This window comes from Oryctolagus cuniculus, chromosome 5 (assembly GCF_051225735.1).
Source record: "Oryctolagus cuniculus isolate XC-2025 breed Fujian yellow rabbit chromosome 5, ASM5122573v1, whole genome shotgun sequence".
In the NCBI taxonomy this organism is placed as follows: domain Eukaryota; kingdom Metazoa; phylum Chordata; class Mammalia; order Lagomorpha; family Leporidae; genus Oryctolagus; species Oryctolagus cuniculus.
Genome location: NC_142871.1, coordinates 8,073,540 through 8,098,630, shown reverse-complemented (window position 1 = coordinate 8,098,630; position 25,091 = coordinate 8,073,540). Strand labels below are relative to the sequence as shown.

The 25,091-nt window shown below is 61.1% G+C and overlaps 1 protein-coding gene across 3 annotated transcripts in view; it reads left to right on the top strand.

The window, feature by feature from the left end:
- IGF2R (insulin like growth factor 2 receptor) overlaps positions 1 to 25,091 on the top strand; it is a 107,465-nt gene that overhangs the window by 71,128 nt on the left and 11,246 nt on the right. For all 3 annotated transcript variants that reach the window (XM_051854188.3, XM_089332502.1, XM_070074597.2), the window contains 22 exons: positions 1,047 to 1,148; positions 2,004 to 2,105; positions 3,964 to 4,153; positions 6,714 to 6,878; positions 7,483 to 7,626; positions 7,713 to 7,888; positions 8,157 to 8,244; positions 8,602 to 8,817; positions 9,719 to 9,849; positions 9,970 to 10,067; positions 13,018 to 13,154; positions 14,029 to 14,219; positions 15,350 to 15,476; positions 16,108 to 16,227; positions 16,563 to 16,819; positions 16,988 to 17,206; positions 18,245 to 18,394; positions 19,387 to 19,548; positions 20,446 to 20,653; positions 20,914 to 21,060; positions 22,120 to 22,354; positions 22,977 to 23,113. In XM_051854188.3, coding sequence (XP_051710148.2) covers positions 1,047 to 1,148; positions 2,004 to 2,105; positions 3,964 to 4,153; positions 6,714 to 6,878; positions 7,483 to 7,626; positions 7,713 to 7,888; positions 8,157 to 8,244; positions 8,602 to 8,817; positions 9,719 to 9,849; positions 9,970 to 10,067; positions 13,018 to 13,154; positions 14,029 to 14,219; positions 15,350 to 15,476; positions 16,108 to 16,227; positions 16,563 to 16,819; positions 16,988 to 17,206; positions 18,245 to 18,394; positions 19,387 to 19,548; positions 20,446 to 20,653; positions 20,914 to 21,060; positions 22,120 to 22,354; positions 22,977 to 23,113 — 3,502 coding nt within the window. The remainder of the gene's footprint in view (positions 1 to 1,046; positions 1,149 to 2,003; positions 2,106 to 3,963; positions 4,154 to 6,713; positions 6,879 to 7,482; positions 7,627 to 7,712; positions 7,889 to 8,156; positions 8,245 to 8,601; positions 8,818 to 9,718; positions 9,850 to 9,969; positions 10,068 to 13,017; positions 13,155 to 14,028; positions 14,220 to 15,349; positions 15,477 to 16,107; positions 16,228 to 16,562; positions 16,820 to 16,987; positions 17,207 to 18,244; positions 18,395 to 19,386; positions 19,549 to 20,445; positions 20,654 to 20,913; positions 21,061 to 22,119; positions 22,355 to 22,976; positions 23,114 to 25,091) is intronic.

Genomic DNA, 25,091 nt, shown 5'->3' with positions numbered 1-25,091 from the left:
GCATCTGCATCCCCTCGTGGGAGCCCTGGCCAGCCACAGGCTGCCTCTTCTCCACTCTCGTTTTTCGGCGCCAAAGAGATACGGAGTATTTCTAGAAAATTCCTTGTGTTTTTCAGTGTTTCTGAGCTGCTCACTGTTTTCGGTGAGGCCTCACTTTGTCGCTGTATCTCTCAGCCTGTGTGTGCTGGGGCCTGGGGCCTGGGACGGGTGCAGGAAATACTCACTGCGTGAATCAAGCGCCCCTGTTGCGGGTTCAAGCCCCGCAGCTGTGCACACCCTCCTTGGAGGCCCTGGAGGCAGTTGTGTTTCTGTTCGGTTGTCAGAGCTGCTGAGGCCATGAGGGCAAGGGCCTACAGGTGGAGAGGCTGAGCAGCCTGGGGTGTGCGCTCGGGGCCAGCTGACCACTGTCCCGTCACCTGTGGCCCGGGCAGGTCCTTCCCTGTGGCTCCGTCTCCTCTCCTGGCAGGGGTCCTCAGAGGCCCACTTGAGAAAAGCCGACAAAGCCCCCCAGTGCAGCCTGCTCTGTGAGGGGCCCCTGCCGCGTGCGGTGGAGGGGTTCTGAAAGGGGGCGTGGCACACAGGTGGTCAGCGAGTCACGGTTGGATGAGTTCTCCAGAGCCAAACAGCTGCAGAAGCAGAGTCCACGTCGGGGCCTGGCCCCGCTGCCCCAGGAGCCCTCCGGGTGCTGGCCCTGGCACCGTGGGTCGGCTTTGCGGGGCCCAGAGCTTGCATCTGTGCTGTAGTCTTTTGTGTCTGGCTTTTTGCCTTCCCCTCTGGCCCACAGCGTTCTGCAAAGCAGACACTCGAGCTCGGGTCTGCATGTGGACCCCACCCTGCCTGTGCGGTTGCTGTGGTCTCTGAACTCCTAGCACCCAGGTGGAGGAGGTGGCGGCACCTTGGCGGGGGGCGGGGGTGTTCGGCTGTGAGGAGCTGATGGTGCACATCACGGGCACCCAGTAGGTTGTGGCCGTTTGGAGGCTGTCCTTTGGGCCAGGCGGAATTCCGTGTTGTTCTGTCATCTCTCACCCTGGCCTTTTCCTTTTCAGAACACACACCCCATATTTTCTCTCAACTGGGAGTGCGTGGTCAGTTTCCTGTGGAACACGGAGGCTGCCTGTCCTGTGCAGATGATGATCGACACAGACCAGGTAGGATGCTGTCGCCTGGTCCCCTCGCCGAGCCGCCGGCTGCCCCGCCCCGGCCCTGCTTTCTGAATCGCTCTATGGCCTCGTCACCCCCTCCACATTCCTGTCCCCACCCTGACTCCAGGACCCGTTTGGACAGGCAGGACCCTTGGTTATAGCCCCTGCTCTCCCTCCCCCTCCGCCCCGTGCCCCTTCCGTGTGGTGGCTCTGTCACCACAGAGTGGGTCCCTGCACCCATCCTGGCACCTGTGGGGTGCAGTTTGTGTTTAGATGAGGGCTCAGCCGGCGGGGGGGGCTGGTACATTTTAATGTGACCTCACCTGTGGGGTGAACCTCGCGTGTTTTTATTTACTTGTTTGAGAGGCAGAGAGACAGCAAAAGGGGGAGAGGGACCCACGGCTGTGCTGACGCCAGGAGCCTGGAGCTCAGTCCAGGTCTGCCTTGTGTGTGGCAAGGACTGCAGAACCTGAGCCGTCCCCTGCTGCCTTCCAGGTGTGCGTTAGCAGGAAGGTGGAGGAGCCAGAGCTGGAGTCAGACCCAGGTGCTCCTGTGTGGAGCGTGGAGGTCATAGCTGCTAGGCCAAGCACCAATCCCAAGATTTTTTTTAAATTATTTCTGGGCGTCTTACGGTTCCCACGTAACTTCCCCCTCGGGGATGAGAGAGCCGCCTTGCTGGGGCAGACGGAGCAGCCCTGAGAGCCTCCGGCCGGCCTCGTGTCTGGCACTGGGGCTGAGTTAGGAGGCCGCTGAGCACGGCAGGGCTCTGGGCATCAGCGGAGCGCACGCTGTGAGAGTGCCGTATGTGTTCTCCCGTGAGACTGGCCTGAGTCCTCCCTTCTTCTCCTTTGTCTGCTGTAGACTTGCTCTATACGGGACCCCAACAGTGGATTTGTGTTCAACCTGAACCCCCTGAACAGTTCGCAGGGGTACGTGATCCCAGCCATCGGGAAGACGTTTGTGGTAAGTGATGGGTCACCTGCGGTCGGGCTCGGGGGAGGCAGGAGTCCTGGGGACGTGCCCGGGGCACCGGGGCAGCAGCTCTCGCCCTGGAAGAGACGAGAAGACCCAGGCTTGGGGACAATGCCGTGGAGCCATCACCACTGTCTGCAGCCTTCAGGGATCCGTCCCAGGGCGGTGGCAGCACCTGGGAGCTTATTAGAAATACAGATTGTCAGACTGTACCCGGGACCTCCTGACTCAGAAGCCGTGGGGTAGGGTCCAGCGGTTGATTTAGTGAAGGCCCGGTGATTCCGACGCCCAGGGCAGGGAGAGAGCTGCTTGCCCAGAGGAGGTGGTGGTTACGGGGCCTGTAAAAGGGAAGCAACCTGGTGTTCCAGAATTTCCTGGAGCGCCGGAGCCAGAAGTGCAAGACTCCTCTTTGATTCCAGCTAAACGCGACTGGAAAGGGCAATCGTGTTTTGAAAATCTTCATTCTGATTTTGAATGCTTAAGTCCTTTTAGCAAAGTCCACACTGGGACTAGAGAATGTGTTCAAAAATGAGAACTCGTCTGAAAATCAGATAGGGAGACCTTTGTAGGAGATTGCACATGTCCGAGAGCAGACAGCTCATGCCTGGACAGGGCGTGCTCCTGGCTGCCCTGGTGGCCCTGTCCCCACCCCCAGGCCTCCTGCAAGCTTTCAGGGGACTTCTTTGTCTGGCAGTGCGCTGAAGGCCTCGGAGTTGAAAGCTAATTTCAATACTGTTTGACTCACCAAATGTCCGCTGCAGGGTTTGGTGCATACTGGGTGCGTACATGATAGGTCCGTGATGGTGGGAGTATACTCGCAGGAGGCAGGGGAGAACCTCGGTGAACCTTTGGAGAGCCTGCTAGATGCTGACCCGCTAGGTCGTGGCGAGACTGACTCAGGGTGATGACCAAAGCAGACTGGAGCTGGTTGGGAGGGTGTTTGGGCTCCCAGGAGTCAGACTTGCCTGGGCACTGCGCAGGAACTGCCTGCCTGGGGGACCACAGCCCCTCAGCTGCCTGCTTGGCATCACAGGCTGAGTCGCCCAGATTCCTGCCACTCTGTCCTGCTGGGCTCAGCCACCCCGTGCTCCCCGGCGGCCTCCACACGCTCCATACGGGTGCCTGAACACCCTTGAGTGGGGCGCGTGCTGGTGTGGGTCAGCCAGTGTGCCCAGAGCCCACTGCATCACCCAGCTCTCTTAGCTCGCAGGCAAGAGCTGAGGGAGGGGGAGGGAGCCTGGTGCAGCACCCCAGACACAGCCCAGGTGGCCGCAGGAGCATTGTGTGTGGTCTCGTCCTGGCTGGCTGTGGGTTAAGTGGGACACTTCCGTCTCGAAGGCAGACAGTTCAGCCTACATTCCTGAAGTCCGTGTTCATCGTCCGCGGGCACCGAGCAGATCCTGGGAAGTCTCTGTGTCTTCCTACCAGGAACATTCTGCAGTATTTCATAACCGCAGTCGACTGATCTTTAATGGAGTGACACGCGCACGTTCACCGGCTGCCAGAGCTCCATTTCATGTCTCCTCCAGCTCTGCATGCTTTCTCTGACGCCGTGAGGTCTATAAGTCACGGCCTCTGTCCCTTCCCTGCCCCGTGTGGAATGTTCCTGCATACCACCCAGAGGCCCAGGACTGTGCAGAGAAAGCTACGTGCTCTGAGTCTTGGAGGCCATTTACGGGTGTTTCTGGTGGACTTGGGTTTTGTTTTTTTTTGCCTCACGTGCTGACTGACAAGGGGCTGGTGTAGATGGCGCTTGCTCAGGCGGCAGGGTTGTGCACAGTGGGGAGCTCGTCTGTGGGGAGTTGTGTGGCCTGACCGTGTCTGTGTGGCTCTCGCCCTCCCTTCCCAGTTCAATGTGTGTGGCACGATGCCCGTCTGCGGGAAGGTGGGCAGCCAGCCGGCCTCTGGCTGCGAGGCAGGGACCCACACAGAGGACCTCAAGAACCTGAAGCCAGAATGGCCCGTTGTGGAGAGGAGCCTCCAGCTGTCCACCGAGGGCTTCCTGACGCTGACCCTCAAGGGGTCATCTTCTTCCAGAGGTGAGCTCCAGGCCGTCCTCCCACTCCCCTCCCCGGGGCATCGGCCGTCCAGTACCTGTGGGCTCCTGCGTTCCTGCGAGGGGAGTGCTTTCCCACTCCTTTTATCTGCTCTCCTTTAGGTCCAAGGGAGGCGATGGATGAAGATAACGACTTATTTTGTTCTTTCCTAAATGTTTTTCTTTGCTCCTCCTCTTACACTCAGCCTCTCTGGCATCCTTTTGCAGAAAACAGTTTTGTTTTGTTGAAATGTTTCTACCCCTTTCTGCAACCGTGTTGTACAGCTGAAGCTCCGTCACTGTTTTCTGAGACCCAGGGTCCAAGCCCTGCGTGATGACCGTGGCAGTGGCAGCCACAGAGACCACGAATTAAGTGCTTCCTGCAGGCCAGCCTCATGTTCAAATGCTGCGTGCATGTCATCTGGTTAATTCTCGCGCCAGCCTCAAGAGTCTATACTCTTCTGTTGCTCCAGTGCCAGGTGCAGTCAGGGGCTCGTCGGTGGGCAGGGTCCCGTGAGGGTCCAGGTCTCTCGGCGTTGGATCCAGGCTCCGTCCGTGCACGGGTTTCTGATAGGCAGAGGAGGAACCTCAGGCACACGCAGGTGGGGTCACACAGCTGATGAGCAGCAGAGCTGAGATTTGGGGCCTTAGGTCTGACTTCCCCGTCATATCCATGAGACCCCCGAGGCAGGCAGAGGTGTGATGTGGCAGCCAAAGATGTTCTGCCGTCTCCAACAGCGATCAGGGAAGGCCGTGCCAGCGGAGTGGAAGGGTGCTGCTCTCCTGGTTTGTTGCGGCCAGTCTGGCATCATCTGTTTCTTTAGGATGTCACGCCTCCAGCTAACTGATACCAGCGACTCCTCGGACTCACAGCCGGGGTGTGAAGGGCGGGTTAAGATCTGGGAATCTGTGCTCTCCGGAGCAGAAGACCTGGGCCCGCAGGGGCTGCTAGCCTTTGAGGGGTTTCCCCGTAGAAGAGGACGAAGCTTGTTCTGTGTGCTCTGTCGAGGGAGGATGTGGACCAAAGGCCGAAGGTCAGAGAACTCACTTCGGTTGCTCAGACGGGAACTGTTCCGTGGAACTGGCCGAAGCTGATGGATATGTCGATTGGCTCAGGAGACAAGCGTTGCTTGCAAATGACCAGGCAGACGTGGCGTGTCCACCTGGTGGCCAGAATGCGCATGTTCTTTCCGTCCTAGAGGTTCGGGAACGCGTGGTTTTCTTGGTGAGCACGAGGCAGAGTGCCTTGGGCAGCCAAGCTCACACGTAATCCTTCCTATGAGTGAAAGCTGGCGTTGGACTGGAGTTGCAGGGTCAGGATGAAGGCGGGGTGAGGTCCTCAAAGCTTTGGTCATAGAGCTGGCCGCTGTCCACCCCACCATGCAGAAAGCCGGTGGTGCTCACTCTAATTATAAAGATTCATTGGCTTTGCCATTTCAAGTACTTTAAAAAAAAAACTTATTTTATTTGAAAGGCAGAGTTAGAGAGAGGAAGAGACAGACAGAGGTCTTCAGTCTGCTGGTTTACTCCCCAAATGGCTGCAATGGCCGGGGCTGGGCCCGGTGGAAGCCAGGAGCCCGGAGCTTTTTCCAGATCTCCAGCTTGGATGCAGGAGCCCAAGCACTTGGGCCATCTTGTGCTGCTTTGTTAGGCCATTAACAGGGAGCTGGATTGGAAGTGGAGCAGCCAGGACTCAGGTCGCTGCCCATATAGGATGCTGACGCTACAGGCAGGGGCTTAACCCACTGCGCCACACCACCCGCCCCTCAGAGCACTGTCTTAAAAAGTGAAATGGATGAGTCATTTTTTTGTGAAAATAATCATCTATCTCTTGCAGGGGTGCCCACATGGCCATGATGTGGCTAATGCTTTATCGGCTGCTGGGTGTGAATCCCTGAACACACTGGGGGGAGGCTCTTCCGTGGAGTGGGCTGTGCTACCTTAGGCTTCAGATCCCATGTGTATAAAACAGGGCGACGGAGCTGCTGACGCCCTGGTGTGTGAACGCGGGAGTTCCCGTGTTAACATCCATGCAGCATGTGGTGCTGCCGTCGCCTGCACACCCCCGTGGCTTGTGCCGGCGCCTCGCTGCACAGCCTCCTCCTCTCCGCCGCTTCGGTCTGTCTCCACACAGCAGTCGGGCCGTGTCACTTGCCCTGCCGTGGCTCCACACCCCACCTGGAATAGAAGCCATTGGTTTGCTCTGTGGCGGTCACCAGCTGTCCCTCCCTCTCTGTTGCCCAGAGCCCCGTGGGGCACCCTTAGCCACCCTCCCTGGCCGGGCCTTTGTACCTGCTCTTGCCCTGCGACCATGCAGCCTGATTCCCTTCACCCTTCCTCATAGCAGGAACTTAGCAAACATTTGCCCACTACACCGAACTTTCTGGAAGAGAGAGCATTCCAAGACGTTGGATGCAAACCCAGTCGGTCACCATTGCCGCAGATGTGGCCACTGTGTTCAGCTTGGGCCCTGCTGGGACCGTTGGTGAGGGTCGCTGGAGGCCCGCTGCCATCCTGCGAGGGCCCGTCCTGCGTCCTCAGATCCGGCCCCTCTTACTCCACAGGTGCCTCTTTCGTCATCCGCTTTGTTTGCAACGACGACGTCTACCCAGGAACCCCCAAGTTCCTGCATCAAGACATTGACTCCAGGCGAGGGGTCCGCAACACCTACTTTGAGTTTGAAACCGCGCTGGCCTGTGTCCCTTCTCCAGTGGATTGCCAAGTCACTGGTGAGGCCCGGAGCCAGCCACTAGCAGATAGATGGGTCGAGAGAGGGAGAGTGTGTGCACGTGCGTGTCTCCATGCGCATGTGAGGGTCTTTGGAAGGTTCATGAGCAATACATGTTATGAAAAAAACTGCATGAATTTAAAATTTTTTACACCCAAATAAACCCTTTGTTGTTGCCCGTGTTTTAAAGCCCCCCGAAGCCGCGCGTGTGCCGTGGTGTGGGCTTCCTTTTCCGGCCATCTCCGAGCGATGCTTAGAGCCGTGTGTGGTGTTCCGTTTGAGAATCCGGACACGGAGGTGCTAAGCTAGGTTTTGGGATCAGTTGCTGCTTAAAAACAGGAAAACTCAGAGGGCAAACGAATGCACAGCCAGCCACTTGCCCCTCTGAGGGCATTGCAGTGGCAAACCCTGGCCTTGGTCCCCTGCCCCACCGTGTCCTGGACGTGCTACTTCTATGAAGGGCGGCTCGAGGGACTGGGTCTTTTGTGGGCCATGCCGCGCCTTGGGCTCCTGTGGCTTGGCCTGTCCGGCACTGGCGCCAGGGGCAGGTCCGTCCCAGGAGTCTGTGCTCGGGGACAGAGGACCTGGTGTTCCTTGTGTTTCAGACCCTGCGGGGAATGAGTATGATCTGAGTGCCTTAAGCGCTGTCCGGAAGCCGTGGACTGCTATCGACAGCTCCACGGACGGAAAGAAGAGAACTTTCTACCTGAGTGTCTGCAACCCGCTCCCGTACATCCCCGGGTGCCACGGTGAGTCCTGCCCCGTCTCCCTCTCCTGCCCTGAATCAGCGCAGCCCCCTCCGCCCCTCACCCTGCCACTCCTCCCGCGCCTCCAGGCAGCGCTGTGGGATCCTGCCTGGTGTCAGAGGACAACAGCTGGAACCTGGGGGTGGTGCAGATCAGCCCCCAGGCCGCGGCCAACGGCTCTCTGACCATTGTGTACGTCAACGGGGACAAGTGTGGGAACCAGCGCTTCTCCACCAGGATCATGTTCGAGTGTGCTCAGGTCACGGTAGGTGTCCAGGCCAGCCAGGGCCCTGGCCGCGGGCAGCGCCGTCTCCCACTGCCCTCGAGCCTCCACTTCTCCTGCTTCCAGCTTGCCTGTGCTTGCTCGGCCTCCAGCCAGGGTGTGCTGTTTTCCCGCAGGCCTTACGTGCTAAAAATCGCTGTGTTTGCTCCTGGGGCTTTGCGATCAGCTAACCCTGGCCGTTGTCTGATCAGGTCTTTATCTGTTTGCTTACAAATAAACGGAGACCAAGGGAGCTGTGGGTTTGTTGCAGGGGTCACCAGTCTTCCAGCTGATGGATGACTGCGAGTACGTGTTTGTCTGGAGAACGGTGGAGGCCTGTCCCGTCGTCAGGGTGGAAGGTGAGCCGGGGGCCCTCCGAGGAGCGCGCGTCCCTGGGGACCACGTCTTAGATGCAGACCCTGTGACGAAGGCCGCGGGGGCGCTCAGAGCACCCCGAGCTGGTGCGCCACGGAGCCCTGCTGCGCTCACCGGGGTGGTCCTTCCTCCCACCGCGTGGAAGCGCGGGCACGGGTGCGATCTTGTTTTATGTGAGGAAGTGGCTCCTCGGTCCTTGGCCGAGGCTTTTCTAGAAGGCTCTGTCAGTTACAACAAAGACAAGACGTGGAAATGGGAGTTCACGGCCTTTCCCTGGTGGTGCTGGGGGCGTGACCGTGTGCACCCTCACGTGTGCCCTTGGCCCTTGTGTGTTCTCGAAGGGGACAACTGTGAAGTGACGGACCCCCGGCATGGCAACCTGTATGACCTGAAGCCACTGGGCCTCAACGACACCATGGTGAGCGCCGGCGAGTACAACTACTACTTCCGGGTCTGCGGGAAGCTGTCCTCGGACATCTGCCCGACCATCGACAAGTCCAAGGCTGTCTCGTCGTGTCAGGAAAAGCGAGGGCCGCAGGGATTCCAGAGAGTGGCAGGTGCCGTTGACTTCCCCCTGCTGTCGTCACAAAGGGACGGGGTTGAAATGGGAGGGCGACACTTGTCTCGAGTGGGAGGGATGAATGAAGCGACAGGATCCGCACTCGGGGCTGTGGTTAGTACGTGTGTGATTGATCTTTATTAGCGACACGCATTCCTGACCCCTCGGTCTGATGACCCTTCCTCATCACGTCAGGTTACACTGAGTCCCGCACGTGAGCACCCGGGTGTTGCTGGGTGTCTAGAAGGCACTCAAGAGACACATTCGAATTTCTATTTATTTACATATTTATTTATTTGAAAGAGATCAATCTTCCATCTGCTGGTTCCTTCCCCAAATGCCTGCCACGGTTGGGGCTGGGCCAGGTGGAAACCTGGCATCTTGAACTTGACCTAGGTCTCCTCTGTGGGCAGCAGGGAGCCACGTGCCTGAGCCATCATTTGCTGCTTCCCAGGGCGGGCACTGGAGGGAACTGGATTGGAAATGGAGCCAGGGCTCGGGGATGGGGCATCTGAGCTGACATCGCAACAGTGAGGCCAAATGCCCACCCCAAAATCGCGGGGTTTGGCGGTAGAGCTGATTGCGGACTGTGGGTCACGGGGGCCATCTCGCGGCCAGGCTGGGTGTAGCTCAGTGGCAGCACTTGCAGGAATGGCATGGAAGGAGCTGGCGCAGGAGCCCGGAGCCCTCAGGTGCAGTGGAGGCTCAGGAGCATGAGCTTGGCGCCGTGCCTGTGGCAGGAGGAGGTGCAGTGGATCGGGATGGGGCGGAGCCAGGCTGGGGAGCAGGGGCTGCAGCACCAGCGGGTCAGGCTGCCTCCTCCCCCGGCAGTCTGGTGGCTAAGTGGCAGCCCGGGGGAGCTGTCCCACCTGACCGTGTTGCCGTGCTCTGCTTGGCAGGGCTCCTCACTCAGAAGCTGACGTATGAAAACGGCTTGTTGAAGATGAACTACACGGGCGGGGAGACGTGCCACAAGGTGTACCAGCGCTCCACGACCATCTTCTTCTACTGCGACCGCAGCACGCAGAAGGTGAGCTCGCGCCCGGCTCCCCACAGCCCCGCCCACTGCACAGCTGGCCCTGAACCGCCAAGCGCGAGCTACGTGGAATTCCGTGTTCCCACCGTGAGGCTGTCCCTCTCCCTCTTGCAGCCCGTGTTTCTGAAGGAGACGTCAGATTGCTCCTACCTGTTCGAGTGGCGAACACAGCACGCCTGCCCGCCCTTCCACCTGACCGAGTGCTCTTTCAAGTGAGTGGCTGCGGGTGCCGGGTTTCCGGACAGGAGAGCAGAGGCCGGGCGGGGGTGTCGGGATCTGGTTAGTCGGTTAGTTTCTCTAGGCCTTGGTTCCCTGGAGTTGAAATGAGGCACCGTGTTCAGGCAGCTCCCCGACCCCTGGCAGCTGCGAGATTCCATGCTGATCTTGTGTACAGCAGAACGTGGAAGCCTCCGTGGCTCAGTGGGGGGTTGGCGTAGGGTGGGCCCGGGCGTCCCCTGCCCTCCGCTCCTTCCTCAAACGGCCTGCACCCTCGCCCCCGTCCTCATGGCAGGGAGCGGGTGACGGCAGGCATGGCCTGCCTGCAGATCTGTGTGTTCCCTGTAACTCCAGCACGCCCCAGAGATCAGCTGTGCGGGGCGGGGCGGGGGGTGGGGGGGGTGGGTGTGGGTGTGCTCTGGTGTGTAAGCTTCTGCAGAAACACCGGGGAGCTTTACCAGAGAGACACGGTGGTCCCCTGGCTGCGCAGTGTGGAGGGACACGCCGGCAGTTCTCCTGTGCTGCGCCACCTTGTGAGCCACACAGCCGCCCGTGCTTCCCAGGGAGCGGGCTGGTTTTCCCCTTTCCCCTGTTGTGTCATCTATTTTTTTTTGTTGGTGAAATCATAACATGAGTTTCAGTAATGTATGTAAATGCGTGCTTTTAGTTTTCTATTTTTAAGTATTTTTAAGATTTATTTACTCATTTGAAAGGCCGAGTTAGTTGGAGAGAGAGAAAGAATCTTTGATCTGTTGGCTTACTCTCCAAGTGGCTTCAGCGGTCAGAGCTGGACTGGCCCGAAGCTAGGAGCCAGGAGCTTCCTCTGTGTTTCCCATGTGGGTAGCAGGGGCCCAATACTTGGGCCATCCTCTGCTGCTTTCCCAGGCAGGGGCCTGGATCGGAAGTAGAGCAGCCAGGACTTGAACCAGTGCCCATATGGGATGCCTGTGTTGCAGACAGTGGCTTAACCCACTGCGCCACAGTGCCAGCCCCAAAGAGTAAAATTTTGAGTGTTTATGTATATGATAATTTTCTCCTGAAAATGCTTTTACATGCTAGCTTCTAAAAGAACAAATAAGTCGCAGGAGAATTTTGCAGTTGGTCGCAATAGAAGTTAATATGTGTATACTGGGCCGGCGCCGTGGCTCAATAGGCTAATCCTCCACCCTGCGGCGCCGGCACACCGGGTTCTAGTCCCGGTCAGGGCGCCGGATTCTGTCCCGGTTGCCCCTCTTCCAGGCCAGCCCTCTGCTGTGGCCAGGGAGTGCAGTGGAGGATGGCCCAGGTGCTTGGGCCCTGCACCCCATGGGAGACCAGGAAAAGCACCTGGATCCTGGCTCCTGCCATCGGATCAGCGCGGTGCGCCGGCTGCAGCGGCGGCCATTGGAGGGTGAACCAACGGCAAAAGGAAGACCTTTCTCTCTCTGTCTCTCTATCTCACTGTCCACTCTGCCTGTCAAAAAAAAAAAAAAAAAAAAAATATGTGTATACTGAAATGAGTTTGCGGAGGGAGGACAGAAACGTGTGAGGTGAGCTGTCCGCCCACCCCTGCCACACTTGCTGGTATCCTGGCTTCCCTGGGCTCTCTGGGGCCTCCTGTCACTCTGAATGGTCACGCATCCCCCACGGGCAGCCTGCAGTGTGATGACCTGACCTTGAGCAAGATGCTGCCTCTGTGCCTGGGGCTGCACCCCTCGCCTCTGTCCCTGGCCCCACTCCGTTTCTGCACTGGATTCCTTTAGAAGTCAGTCCTCTGCGCTCCGTTTCTCGCTCGCGCACCCGTGGGTCCCCTTTCACTGCCTGTAACACTGCCTGCTGCCTGCCCCGCCTCCGCGCCAGCCACACCTCTGACCCGTGCCATGGCTGGTTAGTTCAGTCCTGCTACAGTGTGGGCCAGACCTCGTGTCTGGCTGACTGACATTGCTTGGTGCTCCCAGCCTAGCTTCTTGTGGCTTTAAGAAAATGCTGGACAGGGTGGTGGCTCTGCGAGCCCCTGGCCTGCTGCCATCGGTGGACGCCTCCATGTTTCCTCTGCTCTGGCCACGTGTGGCTCCTGGCTTTGCTTTGAATGTGCCAGGCCTGCTGTGCCATGGGCCCTTTGCTCCTGCTGTTTCTTTGCCCACGGCGCTCCTTACCGGGTGTCGCGACGTTCTCTGCTCTGTTTTGCCCAGTGTTTATTCTGTGGTAACCTCAGTGACGCCTCCCTCGGCCACTTTGTCTAAAATGTAGGTGACCCGCGTGGCCCTGTGCAGCTTTGTTCCCACTTCCCCCGCTGTGCCCCCTTCAGCTCAGTTGTTGTCTTGTTCCTGGTCTTTGCTTCTCCTGACCACTCGTGTGGATTTTGAGACAGGGCTTTTGGGTTCTGTGCGGCTCAGTCCGCTGGCCCAGCAGAGGTCAGAAGCGCTGTCCACTGTCAGCCCAACCCCACTGTCCACGCGGCAGCTGTCTGAGCGCTGGCGCCGCACGTGGCACAGGGCTGTCCTCGGGAACTGTCTGTGGTGGGGATTTGTATAGAAGGGGCTTTTCCGACGTTGGCTCCAGCCGTTCCTGTTCCTGTGGCCGTCGGTGGTCCCAGGCTTGCGCAGCAGGTGGCCTGCCAGGCTGCGTGGTGCCGCGTGTGCTGATCCTGGCTGTGTACTGCGGCCGCTGGCCAGCCCGCTGCTCTCCGGCCTCACACGGGCAGCTGATAGGCCTCAGATTCCTGGTTGATCGTCTAGTTACAGCGAACATGGGAGTTCCAGGGTCCCTGGTTCTTTGGGGGGGGGGGGTATGTGCATCTGGAGCCCAGGGCATCAGGGAGAGACCAGGCCGGAAGCGGGTCTTCAGAGAGTTCCCTGAGGACTGTGTGGGCGTCAGGGCTGCGGTGCACGGCCGCACAGTCGCCTCTGATGCGCTCTGCGTGAGCTTTGTGCTTAAGACTGTGCTACTGTGCTCTCCTCCCTTCAGGGATGATGATGGCAACTCCTTCGACCTCTCGCCCCTGTCACGGTACAGCGACAACTGGGAGGCCGTCACCAGGACGGGGGCCACCGAGCACTACCTCATCAACGTCTGCAAGTCGCTGTCGCCACAGCCCGGCACTGGTGCGAGGCGGCCCTGGGGGGCGGGGTGGGGGGGAGGAGGGCGGGGAGAGGTGGTGTCTCTGGAGGCCCTTTGTTTACTCCTGTGGCAGGAGCAGGGCTGATCGGAGGGTCTGTCTCAGTCGAAGTGAGCCCGCCTCCCCCAGACAGACATCAGCCCCTCTGAGCGCATGTCCCACGGGGTCGTCAGCTCCCACCACCCTGGGCACCCAGCCTGCAGCACAGGGCCTCTGGGGGACAAGCCCTAGTGGAGTCTTAGATGCTCATGGTGTGGCCCCAGGTTGGGCAGCGCCGAGAGCTTTGAACAGGAGCGTGAAGACACTGTTGAACACGAGGGGCAGGTAGAAATAATTGCAGTGGCCTGTCCCCTCGAGACGGGAGGGGTGTGACGCACAGACCCTGGCGCCTGTGTGCTGTGGTGGTCAAGAGCAGGGGCCGCGGGCCGGCTCTCCACTCCCTGGTGCCAGGGCCGAGCCTGGTGGTCAGGTGCACACATGGGCCCAAGGGCAGTCCCCGGGGAGCTCAGCACTGCCCTTGGCGGTGTGGACGCCCGAGAGTGAGACTAGTCCCATTCTGTTGTTCAGTGTAGCCCCGCCTGCATCATGGCGTGGCTCTGTTTAAACTCCGGACAGGGCTTTGTGCCCTGTGCGGCTGGGCAGGCGGCCCCCTTAGGAGGGTCGGTTGCCTCTGGTTCTCCCCGCCACACCCCACAGCTGTCCCAGCCCGTACACTGTTGAGTGAGAAGCAGCAGACGTCGGGGTGGCTTGGAATGAAGGGGGTGTGAGGTTCTAGAGCACGCCAACCCCCTTCCAGGTGAAGCTGTGCTCTCCCGGGAGACTCAGGGGGGGGGTCTCAGTCGCGCCTTCTCGTGTTGCAGACCCCTGTCCCCCAGAGGCGGCCGCGTGTCTGGTGGGCGGTGCCAGGCCCGTGAACCTGGGCAGGGTGAAGGACAGTCCTCAGTGGAAAGACGGAATCACCACGCTCAAGTACGTGGATGGCGACCCCTGTCCCGACGGCATCCGGAGGAAGTCGACCACCATCCGCTTCACCTGCAGCGAGAACCAGGCGGTGAGTGGCGGCCTCTCAGCCCCTGTTGCTGCAGCTTCCAGAATCTTCCAGAATGGTGCAGATCTGAGTCCCTGAGACCCACGTCCTTGTGTGCCTGGGTAGTGTTCAGAAGAGCTCAGGAGGTCGGGGTCAGGGCGATAGGGCGGTGTCATGGTGGCCCAGGGAGCTCTCGTCTGTGACTCTCGGGTCTTCAGCCTGGCAGCTCAGTCTCAGAGCAAGTTGGGGCCCTCCTGGGTCGGCCTCGGGGGCCCCTGGGCTGCAGAGAGGATGGACTTCGGGTGCCACGCCTTGTCTGTGGAGCAACTTGGGCAGTGAGAAGGCCGAGACCCGGTCACAGGTGGTGTCTGCCCTGGCCTGAGTGACAGGAGGTGACTGATGCCGATTGCTCTGAGGGTTGGAGGAGGTGGGGGCACCTCGGGGGCCATTTCTGGCTCGCAATGGGCACGCAGTGCACAGGAGCCTGTCTTGCCTTCGTGACGGGTGCCGTGCAGGCGAGCAGGTATTGACTGCGCCGACGGCTTCTCCACGCCTCTCTGAGCTGTGCCGAGTCTGAGCAGTCTTTGCAGCCCTGCACCTCCACGCCGCCCTCCTGACCAGAGCAGGGAGGCTCGTGGCCCCAGACAGCGTGGCGGCCCGACAGGCAGAGGCAGTTCAGAGCGGCGGGGGCTACGTGCCATCCTGTGCAGGGGCTGGACTGCAGTGTGGGCCAGGGCGCTCCTGGTGGGATCCTGGCAGACGGAGGGGGCGGGACGTCCCCTGGGAGCAGCCCTCGGAGGGGTTGGTCGGGGTCAGTGCCGGTTCTTCTGGCAACCTGCTGTGCCCTGAGCCAAGACAGCAGGTGTCGGTTCCTTTGCTGCTTAGAGCCTTATCAGCCGTCCACTTCTTCCGTCCCTGGTGGGCCCGTCTTGTACCCCAGCATTGGGAAGCTCTCCCGGCCCCTCTGTGGGTTTCCGGCCCTGGGGGCTCTGCCTCACCTACACATCTAAGCCCACAGTGGTGCCGCAGGGCCGAGCAGTGCTCGTCGGCTTTCCCGACGCCTCAGGGACGTTGAGACAGGAGTTCAGGGCCTGTGTTCGGCAGAGGAGGGTGCCCTTGTGGGCTGGAACCGAGGTCCCTGTGGTCCATTGCAGAACTCCAGGCCCCTGTTCATCAGCGCCGTGGAGGACTGCGAGTACACCTTCTCCTGGCCCTCGGCCTCCGCCTGCCCCGTGAAGAACAATGTGCACGAGGACTGCCAGGTCACCAACCCCAGCACAGGTGAGCGCCGGGGACAGGTGAGGACAGGTGTGGGCACAGGTGAGCGCCAGGGCCCGCCCCTGAGTGCCTGAGGACAGGTGAGCACCGGGCCTGTCCCTGAGCCCAGCTCGGACAGCTGAGGACAGGCTTGGGCTCAGGCGGCCTTTCTTCGCAGGTGGTCAGGGCCAGCGGCTACGTGCGAGGCAGGGGAGGGGTGCTAGATAAACGTCCTTCCTTCCTGCGTGCGGGTCTGGGGTCCGTGATTGACAGCCCCTTGTGGTCACTCCTCGCTTCTGTCACCCGCGGGGCTGTGGAGTGTCCTGGCCGTGCCAGCAGCCGCGGCTCTCCAGGGCAGCCTGCCTGTAGGCCAGCGTGATGGACAGCAAGGCCTCTGCTGTCCCTCAGTGCTGGGCACCCAGAGGGACACGAGCGGCGGTCCCATGGCTCCTCCCAGGCTGAGGAATCCTCGGGGAAGCTGTGGTGGAAACCTCTCCCACATTTGGGGGTGGCCATTGTCATTACGCACATGGGGCAGCCAGGGCGGCGCCGGCGAGGGGGCAGTGAGTCAGCCGAGCTCTCAGAAGTCCTGAAGCTGGCGTGAGCAGGGTGTGAGCTCCCTGGGGTCACTGTGTGCCCTCCCCCCACCTCGCAGGGCACCTGTTTGACCTGACCTCCTTAAGCGGCAGGGCCGGCTTCACAGCCGCGTACAGCGAGAAGGGGCTCGTCTACATGAGCATCTGTGGCGAGAATGAAAACTGCTCCCCCGGCGTGGGTAAGTGCCGTGGCCTCACGCCTCTCGCCTGCTCATTCGCCCTGTCCCTGGGCGGGGGCAGGGCTGTGTGTGTCCACGCCCTGAGCCTGAGCTCATGGCAAGAGATGAGAAGCAAGGGCAGCAGGCCCTCTCCTCCCCCTGCATGGGCCTCTGATACGGGGCGGGCACACGTGGCCCCGTGACCACGTGTATGTAACTCGTTAGCTAAAACCATGTTGGGCGCTCACGGGGACAGCGGGCTGGAGGGCTCGGATTGGTTGAGAGCTCTCACTTGCGTGTCAGCCGCTAAACCCGTCCCTGTGTGTATCTCCCGCCCCGCCCATGTGGTGTTCCAGGAGCTTGCTTTGGGCAGACCAGGATCAGCGTGGGCAGGGCCAGCAAGAGGCTGAGCTACGTGGACCAGGTCTTGCAGCTGGTGTACGAGGACGGGTCCCCTTGTCCCTCCAAATCTGGCCTGACCTACAAGAGCGTCATCAGCTTCGTGTGCAGGCCCGAGAGCGGGCCCACCAACAGGCCCATGCTCATCTCGCTGGACAAGCAGACGTGCACGCTCTTCTTCTCCTGGCACACGCCCCTGGCGTGTGAGCAGGTGGTGAGTGCCCACCCCATGCCCGCCGGCTGCACCCGACCCCGCAGCAGAGACTCAGCTGCCCCGTGCACTCCCGGTTGTCCCAGGAATGCAGTCGGTGGGAGGGACTCGGTGCCGTAGTCTCCAGGAAAATGCTTTGGTAGACGGAGCTGTGGTTTTTCTCTCGAACAGACGGAATGTTCCGTGAGGAATGGGAGCTCCGTCATTGACTTGTCGCCTCTCATCCACCGCACCGGCGGTTACGAAGCATACGACGAGAGCGAGGACGACTCCTCCGACACCTACCCCGATTTCTACATCAACATCTGCCAGCCGCTCAACCCCATGCACGGCGTGGCTTGCCCTGCCGGAGCCGCCGTGTGCAAAGTGCCCGTGGATGGGTCACCCATCGTAAGTGTGGCAGACACGGGGCTTTTGGGCGACAGCCCTCGTGTCATGTTCCTTGCTCTCCGTGGAGTTACTCCGGCAGAGAGAAGGGGGACGTCGGGCTGGTCTGTGTGTGTCCTGAGCCGTCCAGGGGAACGTGAATGTGAGGACGTGGGCTGCGGGCGGTCAGCCGTGCGGAGTAGCCAGCAGGTCCTGTGCTACCTGAGGAAGTGTGAACGCAGGTGCAGGGCGCTTCTCAGGCAGCCTGGGAGCCTCAGGGCCCACGTGGTCAGGAGCAGCTGCGAGGATTTATCCCAGAAAGGGCATTGGCCGAGTTTGGTTTCTCTGTTAACACTTGTTCAACGCAAGCGCCGTGTTCAGCAAAGGGAGGAGCAGGTCTGAGAAGCTTTGGCTGGTCTCCCACTAGCGTTTTCCAGTGCAGATTCAGGTCTTTAAAAATTATCTCTGTGACTTGCATTCAGGGCTTTTTTTTATCCGTCAGATTCTTGGTCTGGTTTAGTATTTAAAATGCACGTCAAGAGCTTCCCTTTCGACATGTGTATCTGCGGTGTGTGTGCGTGAGGGTGAGTCCTGCTGTAGATACCCGGGTGTCCTCGGCAGAGCCGGGTGCCGCGCGTGGCGCTGCCGCAGGGGAGCAGAGTGGGCAGTACGGAGTCAGTGAAGCTGCAGCCGTGCGAGGCAGGGAGGCTGCTGGATAAACTTGCTTCCTTCTGGCTGTGGGGCCGGGGTCCACGATGGACGGCCGCTTTCCGAGAAGCGCAGTCTGCAGCGTTTTTCTCCTGGGTCGCCCTGTGTCGGGTTGTCAAACCGGAGTCAGTCCCCGCGTGGGCGCGGTGTAGCCAGGTGGTCTGCACGTGCCGCGGCGATGCCTCCATGGAGAGGGAGGCGTGTGTGTGCGGGAGCTTCAGAAAGTCCTGGGAAACAGAATGCAAAGTTCATTTTGGTGCCGAAAAATCTCTGCTGCTCATTTTCCTGACTGATCGGGTGTGATTTGCATAGAGACAACTTCCGGAACCTCCCTCTGCTCTCGTCTCTGTCCAGGACATCGGCCGGGTGACAGGCCCTCCGATATTCAATCCAGTGGCCAACGAGATTTACCTGAATTTCGAGAGCACCACTCCTTGCCAGGCGGACAAGCATTTCAACTATACCTCTCTCATCGCCTTCCACTGCAAGAGGGGCATCAGCATGGTGAGTGGCCGCTGAGACCGCCCGCCGCCGGGGCGCCGCTGGGGGAGCCGGGCAGCACGGGTCAGGGGGGAGGAAGCGCGTATGTGGAATTGCTGCCTGACGTGGAGGCGAGACAGCAGTTGCAGGGGCGCGGAAGGAGCTGCTGCCTCGGGGCTGCTCCGTGTCGAGGCCAGGGCACCCCCGGGCCCGTGCGCATGCGTCTGCTCGGGCACCACTGGAGATGAGTCGGCACGGAAGGGCGAAGCTGCTGCAGTCTGCCCCGCGCACACGTGCGTGTGTGTGTGTGTGTGCGCACGTGGATGCCACGGGACCCTGTGGTGTCACCCTGAGGGCACGTGTGGCACAGGGCCGGGTGCTGTACCCTGCAGGAAGGTGCGTGTCTCCCCCAGCGCCTCCTTCTCTCGAGGGCATCCTGCAGATGTGTCCACTCCGCAGCGTGGCTGGGCGTCCTTGATTGTCTCCTGCCGCGCAGGGCACCGTGACTGTACTTGGCCAACGATCGGTGCTCGTGCTGAGTGAGCACCCACTCTGGGGAGGCTGGGAGAGACTTTCCCCTGTGCTCCCATGAGTCACAGCGAGTCTCGGCAGCGGGGAGAGGGAGCCCCTGACAGCCACCTCACCTGTCTTTGTGGATTTGGGCGAGGCAGGGGGTAGAGAAGCTGACCCAAGAACTGATCTGCACTGTGAATGCCCCCAGTGAGGAGTCGGGGGTGAGGGCGCTCACTCCTTGTGCCCAGACTCCTCTGGGAGGCCTGGAGCAGGCCTCTCCCTTGCTTCCACTGGGCGTTTGCATGGCCCCCGGACACCCTCTGTGTCTGAGGAAGGGACAGTGACCTGGGGCTAGCTGGGCATTGCAGGGGTGTGTCGGGTGGAGTCAGGGCTGCCCGTCTGTGCCCTGAGGACAGCCTCTCTCCCCCACCTGCTGCCAAAGCTTGCCCGTCGCCTCCACTCTGCCCCCACCTCTGTCTCCCACACGCTCCTCCCACCCGCAGGGCACTCCTAAGCTGATCAGGACCAGTGAGTGTGACTTCGTGTTCGAGTGGGAGACGCCCATCGTGTGTCCCGATGAGGTGAGGACGGACGGCTGCGCGCTGACGGACGAGCAACTCCTCTACAGCTTCAACCTGTCCAGCCTCTCCAGGAACACCTTCAAGGTAGGTGCTCCGGGGGAGCCGCCGGCCACGGGGCCTGCCTGGCCGCTGCTGGCACGCTCTGCGCTCTCAGGTCGCGTGCGGTCTGTGGCCGTCGGGGTGGTCATCTTGGCAGGGCCGGGAGGGGACTGTGGTCAGCCTGGTTACTGCCCACCTCGTGCCCTGGGTCACAGTGCGCCTGTCCTGAGTGGGGTGGGTTTTGTGAGGGCCAGATGCTCAGGGAGGCTGACAGTGGGGTCCTCCATGTCCCAGGCGGAGAGTGGGCTGGGGGACGCCCATGTGGTCGTGCACCCTTGGGCGGGGCCGGGTCTAGCATGGCGGGCAGCAGGCTGCAGGCAGTTCCTCTGTGTCCCCAACCTGACTTTACGGTGAGGAGGAGCCGGCACCAGAGGAGATGGGTGCAGGGAGCTAGGCCGTGCCCCCAGCCTCAAGAAACTCAAGTATGTGAGTCAATGCTGTCCCGAGCCTCTGGCCTGTGTCTGGACTGCCGCTGAGGTAGTGGTCCCTGCTGGCTAGAGCCAGGCCCTGTGATGTGGCGATCACCGAGTCAGACAGCGCAGCTACCAGGCCGTGGGCCCCCAGCCAAGCTCGGCTGCCACCTCTGCTTCGGTCACAGAGCCCTCCCGACAGGTGCACTTCGGGGGACAGCCTGCAGAGGGCGATGTGGGCAGGGAGGCAGAACCTCTGCCTCTGTCCTCACAGCCCCTGGATCCCCGGAGGAGAGAGAAGCTGGGCCTGAGGGCGGAGGGAGGGTGAAGCCCTGGGAGCCCACAGTACATTGGTCACCCTCTGGGGGCAGGCCCGGGGCCAGGGGAGAAGGCAGGAGCGCCTGTGCAGCCCTTGCCGCATGGGAGGGGCCGCCGCTCCACTCACAGCCACACGTCGTGTCTGCCTGCCCAGGTGACCCGAGACTCGCGCACGTACAGCGTGGGGGTGTGCACCGCGGCCGCCGGGCTGGACGAGGGGGGCTGTAAGGACGGAGGCGTCTGCCTGCTCTCGGGGACCAAGGGGGCGTCTTTCGGACGGCTGGCGTCCATGCAGCTGGACTACAGGCACCAGGACGAGGCGGTCATCCTGAGTTACATGAATGGTGACCCCTGCCCTCCAGGTAAATCTCTCAGCGTGATAAACACGCAGGTGCGCAGATGGTGAAGCCGAGGAGGGAAGCCCCCCAGTGCGGGGGCCTCCCACGTCCCCATGCCCCCTGGCCTCGGGTGGTCTCGGGAGGGGATCTCGCGCATCCTGTAGGTGGATTGGGACGGAGGGCAGCTCCTTCAGGCTCCACATAGGCCCTCGAGTGGTCGTGCCTGGCCAGGTACCGCTAACAGCGCCAAGCCTGCGTCGTTCACTTCACCTTCTTCTCCCCAGAAACCGACGAAGGCGACCCCTGCGTCTTCCCGTTCACCTTCAAGGGCAAGAGCTACGAGGAGTGTGTCGTGGAGAACAGGGCCAAGCTGTGGTGCAGCACCACCTCGGACTATGACCGAGACCACGAGTGGGGCTTCTGCAGGCAGTGTAAGTGGGGCGCCACGTCCCGGCAGCAGGCGTCGGTCAGTGATGGCTGGGCTTCTGCTGCCAGAACTTGGTCTCCTGGGGCTGCTCTCAGAAAAACCTCCGGTCGCTCTGCCGGACGTGGGGGTGGCCGTCTGTGGCTGCAGCACAGCTGTGCTGATGTGGATGCCGGGAGGCCCGCAGGACCCCTCCCCGGCTGGAGGGAATTGTGTCCCCACAACTGTGTGCAGCCGCTGGCTCAGATCTGTGCCTCAGCAGAGTCCCTGCCCCTCGTGGGGGGGTCGTGAGCGTGTAGGAAAACCCAGGGGCTGGTGCTGTGGCTCAATAGGCTAATCCTCTGCCTGCGGCACTGGCACCCCAGGTTCTAATCCCGGTTGGGGTGCCGGATTCTGTCCCGGTTGTTCCTCTTCCAGTCCAGCTCTCTGCTGTGGCCTGGGAAGGCAGTGGAGGATGGCCCAAGTGCTTGGGCCTTGCACCTGCATGAGAGACCAGGAGGAAGCACCTGGCTCCAGGCTTTGGATTGGCACAGCGCGCCGGCAGTAGCAGCCATTTGGGGGGTGAACCAACAGAAGGAAGACCTTTCTCTCTCTCACTAACTGCCTGTCAAAAAAAAAAAAAAAAAAAAAGAAAAGAAAACCCAGGGGCTCCGTGCCCTGCTGCTGCCAGGCAGGCACGGTCCGGCTGGGGCTGGTAAGCCAGACCTGGAGCCCTGGCTCCTGTCTCGCTGGAGACCCATGTCGCTAGAGGGTCCCCTCACGTGACGTGAGCTCCCAGGAGAGCGAGGTGGGTGAACCCAGGGAAAGTGATGGGATTCTTGTGAATGGCCTGCCCAGGGGCTTGAGGTCGCTCTGAGGCGTCTGTTGGCGCCTGTCCCCCTCGTCCTCGTCCGGTTGTCTGCAAGCACAGTGAGATGCTGTCTCCTGCAAGAGTGGAACCAAGTGGGCTGTGGCCAGGGCGGCACGTGGGGCACGGCCGCTGGTGCCCAGTGTGGCGGCTTGGCAGGGCGGACTCGGTGAGCCCAGCATGGCCGAGGTCTGACCGGTTCTCTCCTGCTGCCCCCAGCCAACAGCCACCGGACATCCACAATCATATTCAGGTGTGACGAGGATGAGGACATCGGGAAGCCACGGGTCCTGAGTGAAGTGCGCGGGTGCGAGGTGACCTTCGAGTGGAAGACCAAAGTGGTCTGCCCTCCCGAGAAGATGGAGTGCAAGTTCGTCCAGAAGCACAAGACCTACGACCTGCGGCTGCTGTCCTCCCTCACCGGATCCTGGTTCTTCGTCCACGAAGGAGCCACGTGAGTCCCTGCCCCGTGGGCCTTCACTGCTGTGCTGTGGAGGGGCGGCAGCTCGGGGGCCCCTTGGCAGTAGCCGAGGGGTACAGGAGATGGGAGCACCCCACCTGTGTGATGCTCAGGTGGCTTAATTTCGATCATGCACTGGGGGGTGCCCACCTGTCAAGGTGCGCCGCGGTGGGGGCGTGGCTTCTGGTGAATGGAAACAGCCTTTGCGACCCAGACGTGCTGGCCTGCTGGGCGTAGGCTGGTCTGACTTGTGCCCGTGCAGGGGCCCTCCTGTGTTCAGGTAGGGGCGGGGGTGCTGAATTTCTCTGATCCTTGGAAGAACTGGGCACTCATAGCTCTGCACGGCCTGGGCACAGGGCAGGGGTGTGGTAAGCAGCAGGATGAAAGTGACCTCGGGTCATGCTCCCCGCTGCCGGTCCCGGCTCCACAGTCTTCCTTGTTGCGGTGTTGCAGGCTTGCGTGGGTGAGGTCCCTCTGCAGTGGTCACCTCCTGTCAGTACCAGAAAAGCTACGTTAGTGCACTCGTTAGTGCACTAGGAGAGGACCCCTCGCGCTGCGCTCTGCCAGGGCGGGGACTGACTCGTGCCTCTCCCCGGTCCCTTGCGTCACCTCGCAGGTATTTTATCAACTTGTGTCAGAGGATCTACAAGGGGCCCCTCGACTGCTCGGAAAGAGCCAGCATCTGCAAGAAGAGCCCCACCGGGCAAGTGCAGGCCTTGGGCCTTGTTCACACGCAGAAACTGGACGTCGTGGGTGAGTTGGGCCTGTCCGGGTCTGGAGGCCGGGCTGTCCTCAGTGCGACGGGGGAGTCCTCACAGCTGCACTTGGGACTGAGTGCCTGGGGGCCCAGCTGCCTGGGAGACCAGGGGTCGGGCGCTTAGCGTCCTCCCTGAGAGGATGCAGGAGTAGCGTCTCAGCAATGTGAAGAATAGGAATGGCGGCTTGGAGAGTTGTAATGGGACTTGGACCTGGCGGTTGACCACTGAGTGGCAGGTGTTACACCAGCGCGTGCCCGAGGCGGGCAGCCTCCCCGGCGTGAGAATGGCTGGGCTGTGTCAGAGGGGCAGGGGGAGAAAGGCATTTTCCGTTGCCTGTTAGGATAGGGCGAGGTTCTCCAGGTCGTCCAGATGAGACCAGAATGGCTTCTGTCTGCTCAGGATGTTGAAATGGAAGATGAGGAGGGAGCCTGTCACGCTGATACAAATGAAACCCAGGTCCTGCAGGCCAGCGTGGGGAGTCCCCGGCTGTGAAGGGCTGGCCGACCTCCAACCCGAGACCCGTGCTGGCTCTTGCTGCCGGGTCCTTGTTGTCTGGGCAGGGCCAGGGTGGTGGAGGTCCAGCGGGTGCTCCCCTCTCGCCTCGGCTCTCTGGGTGCTCGGCCAGCCTTTCCCTCAGCCTCCTGTAACCGACTAAGGCTGAACTATTAAGGTTTCACTAATCAGGTTGGTGAGCACCATCTTGGGGGCTGGCAGGGCCTGCTGGGTAGAGTTCATGCTCTCCCCCGGGGAGACACCTGGGCCTGATGTCCGGTGTTGGGTGAGGGTGAGGAGGGGGTGGGGAAAGGGAGGTCTTTGGCTCCAAAAACAACACCGCCTGTAGAAAACCCCAGCATCCATTCAGGGAATACCGTCCATGGGGCAGGAGGCGGACTTCTGTGAGAGAGGCTGACGTTTATCAGCCACGGCTCTGTGTGCTGGTGGTCTCAGTCTGTCTTGTGTTGCCGGAGGGCACCTGAGGCCGGTGCCGCAGTGGCTCTGGGGGTGCTGCACGTGCTCAGGCCTTCCTGCCGCCTCATCCCATGGTGCACGGGCCAGCAGAGAGCCAGACACAGGAAAGGGGACCCAATTCATTCTCATAAGGACCCCCCCTTCCCCGTGATAACAAACCTGCCCTCGTGGTCCCAGCATGGATCCGTCCGGGAGGGCAGAAGCCTCGTGACCTCTGACCTTCCCAGTTCTGCCCCAGCACTGTTGCTATGGAGATTGGGTTTCCAGCACGGGCACCTTGAGGGCCACGTTCAAAGTGCAGCAGTCGCAACACTGGGGGCAGGTGCTGGCGTCGGCCTCCTGGATCAGGCAGCCCAGGTACAGAAGTCGCACGTTTGCCCAGCTGGTACGGGGGAGCTACACTGCTCAAAACCTGTCTTGGATCCCTTGAAACGGGGGAGCTCCTGTAAAACTGTACACAGAAGCCGGTATCCAAAACGCACTCACGAGGCAGGGCTGAGAGCCGAGAGCCCCTGGTCCAGCAGTGCTGGGCGTGTCATTCGCTAGTGCTGCGCCGTGTTCTTCCTGCCACGTGAAGGGGACATACATGCGTGTAGGTCAGGCTAGAGGGCGTGTGCCCCTCCTGAAGACCCCGGGCTGTGCCCCAGGGAGACGGGCTGGGCTCAGACCGCTCCCAGCAAGGCACCGAGGCAGCCGCCAGCAGGGTCTGGGCACGGGCACGAGGGTCCAGGCTGGGCCGCCCCGCAGCCCTGTGGACTGCACCTTCGAGCCTGAGCGTGTGTTTCTCCTAGACTCTAGGTTAGCGGGCTGAGGGCTTTCCTCCATCATAGCACCCACAAAAGCAGACGAGCTCCACTCAGGGCCAGCAGAGCCCAGCAAATGCAGGCGGCTTTGCCTCTGGCTCCTCGCGTGGTCCACTCCTGCCCTGTTATCACTGGGACCCTGTTACCACTGTCAGGAGAGCGTGGCAGACAGGTGCGTGATGACGCCGCCGTAGGTGAGGG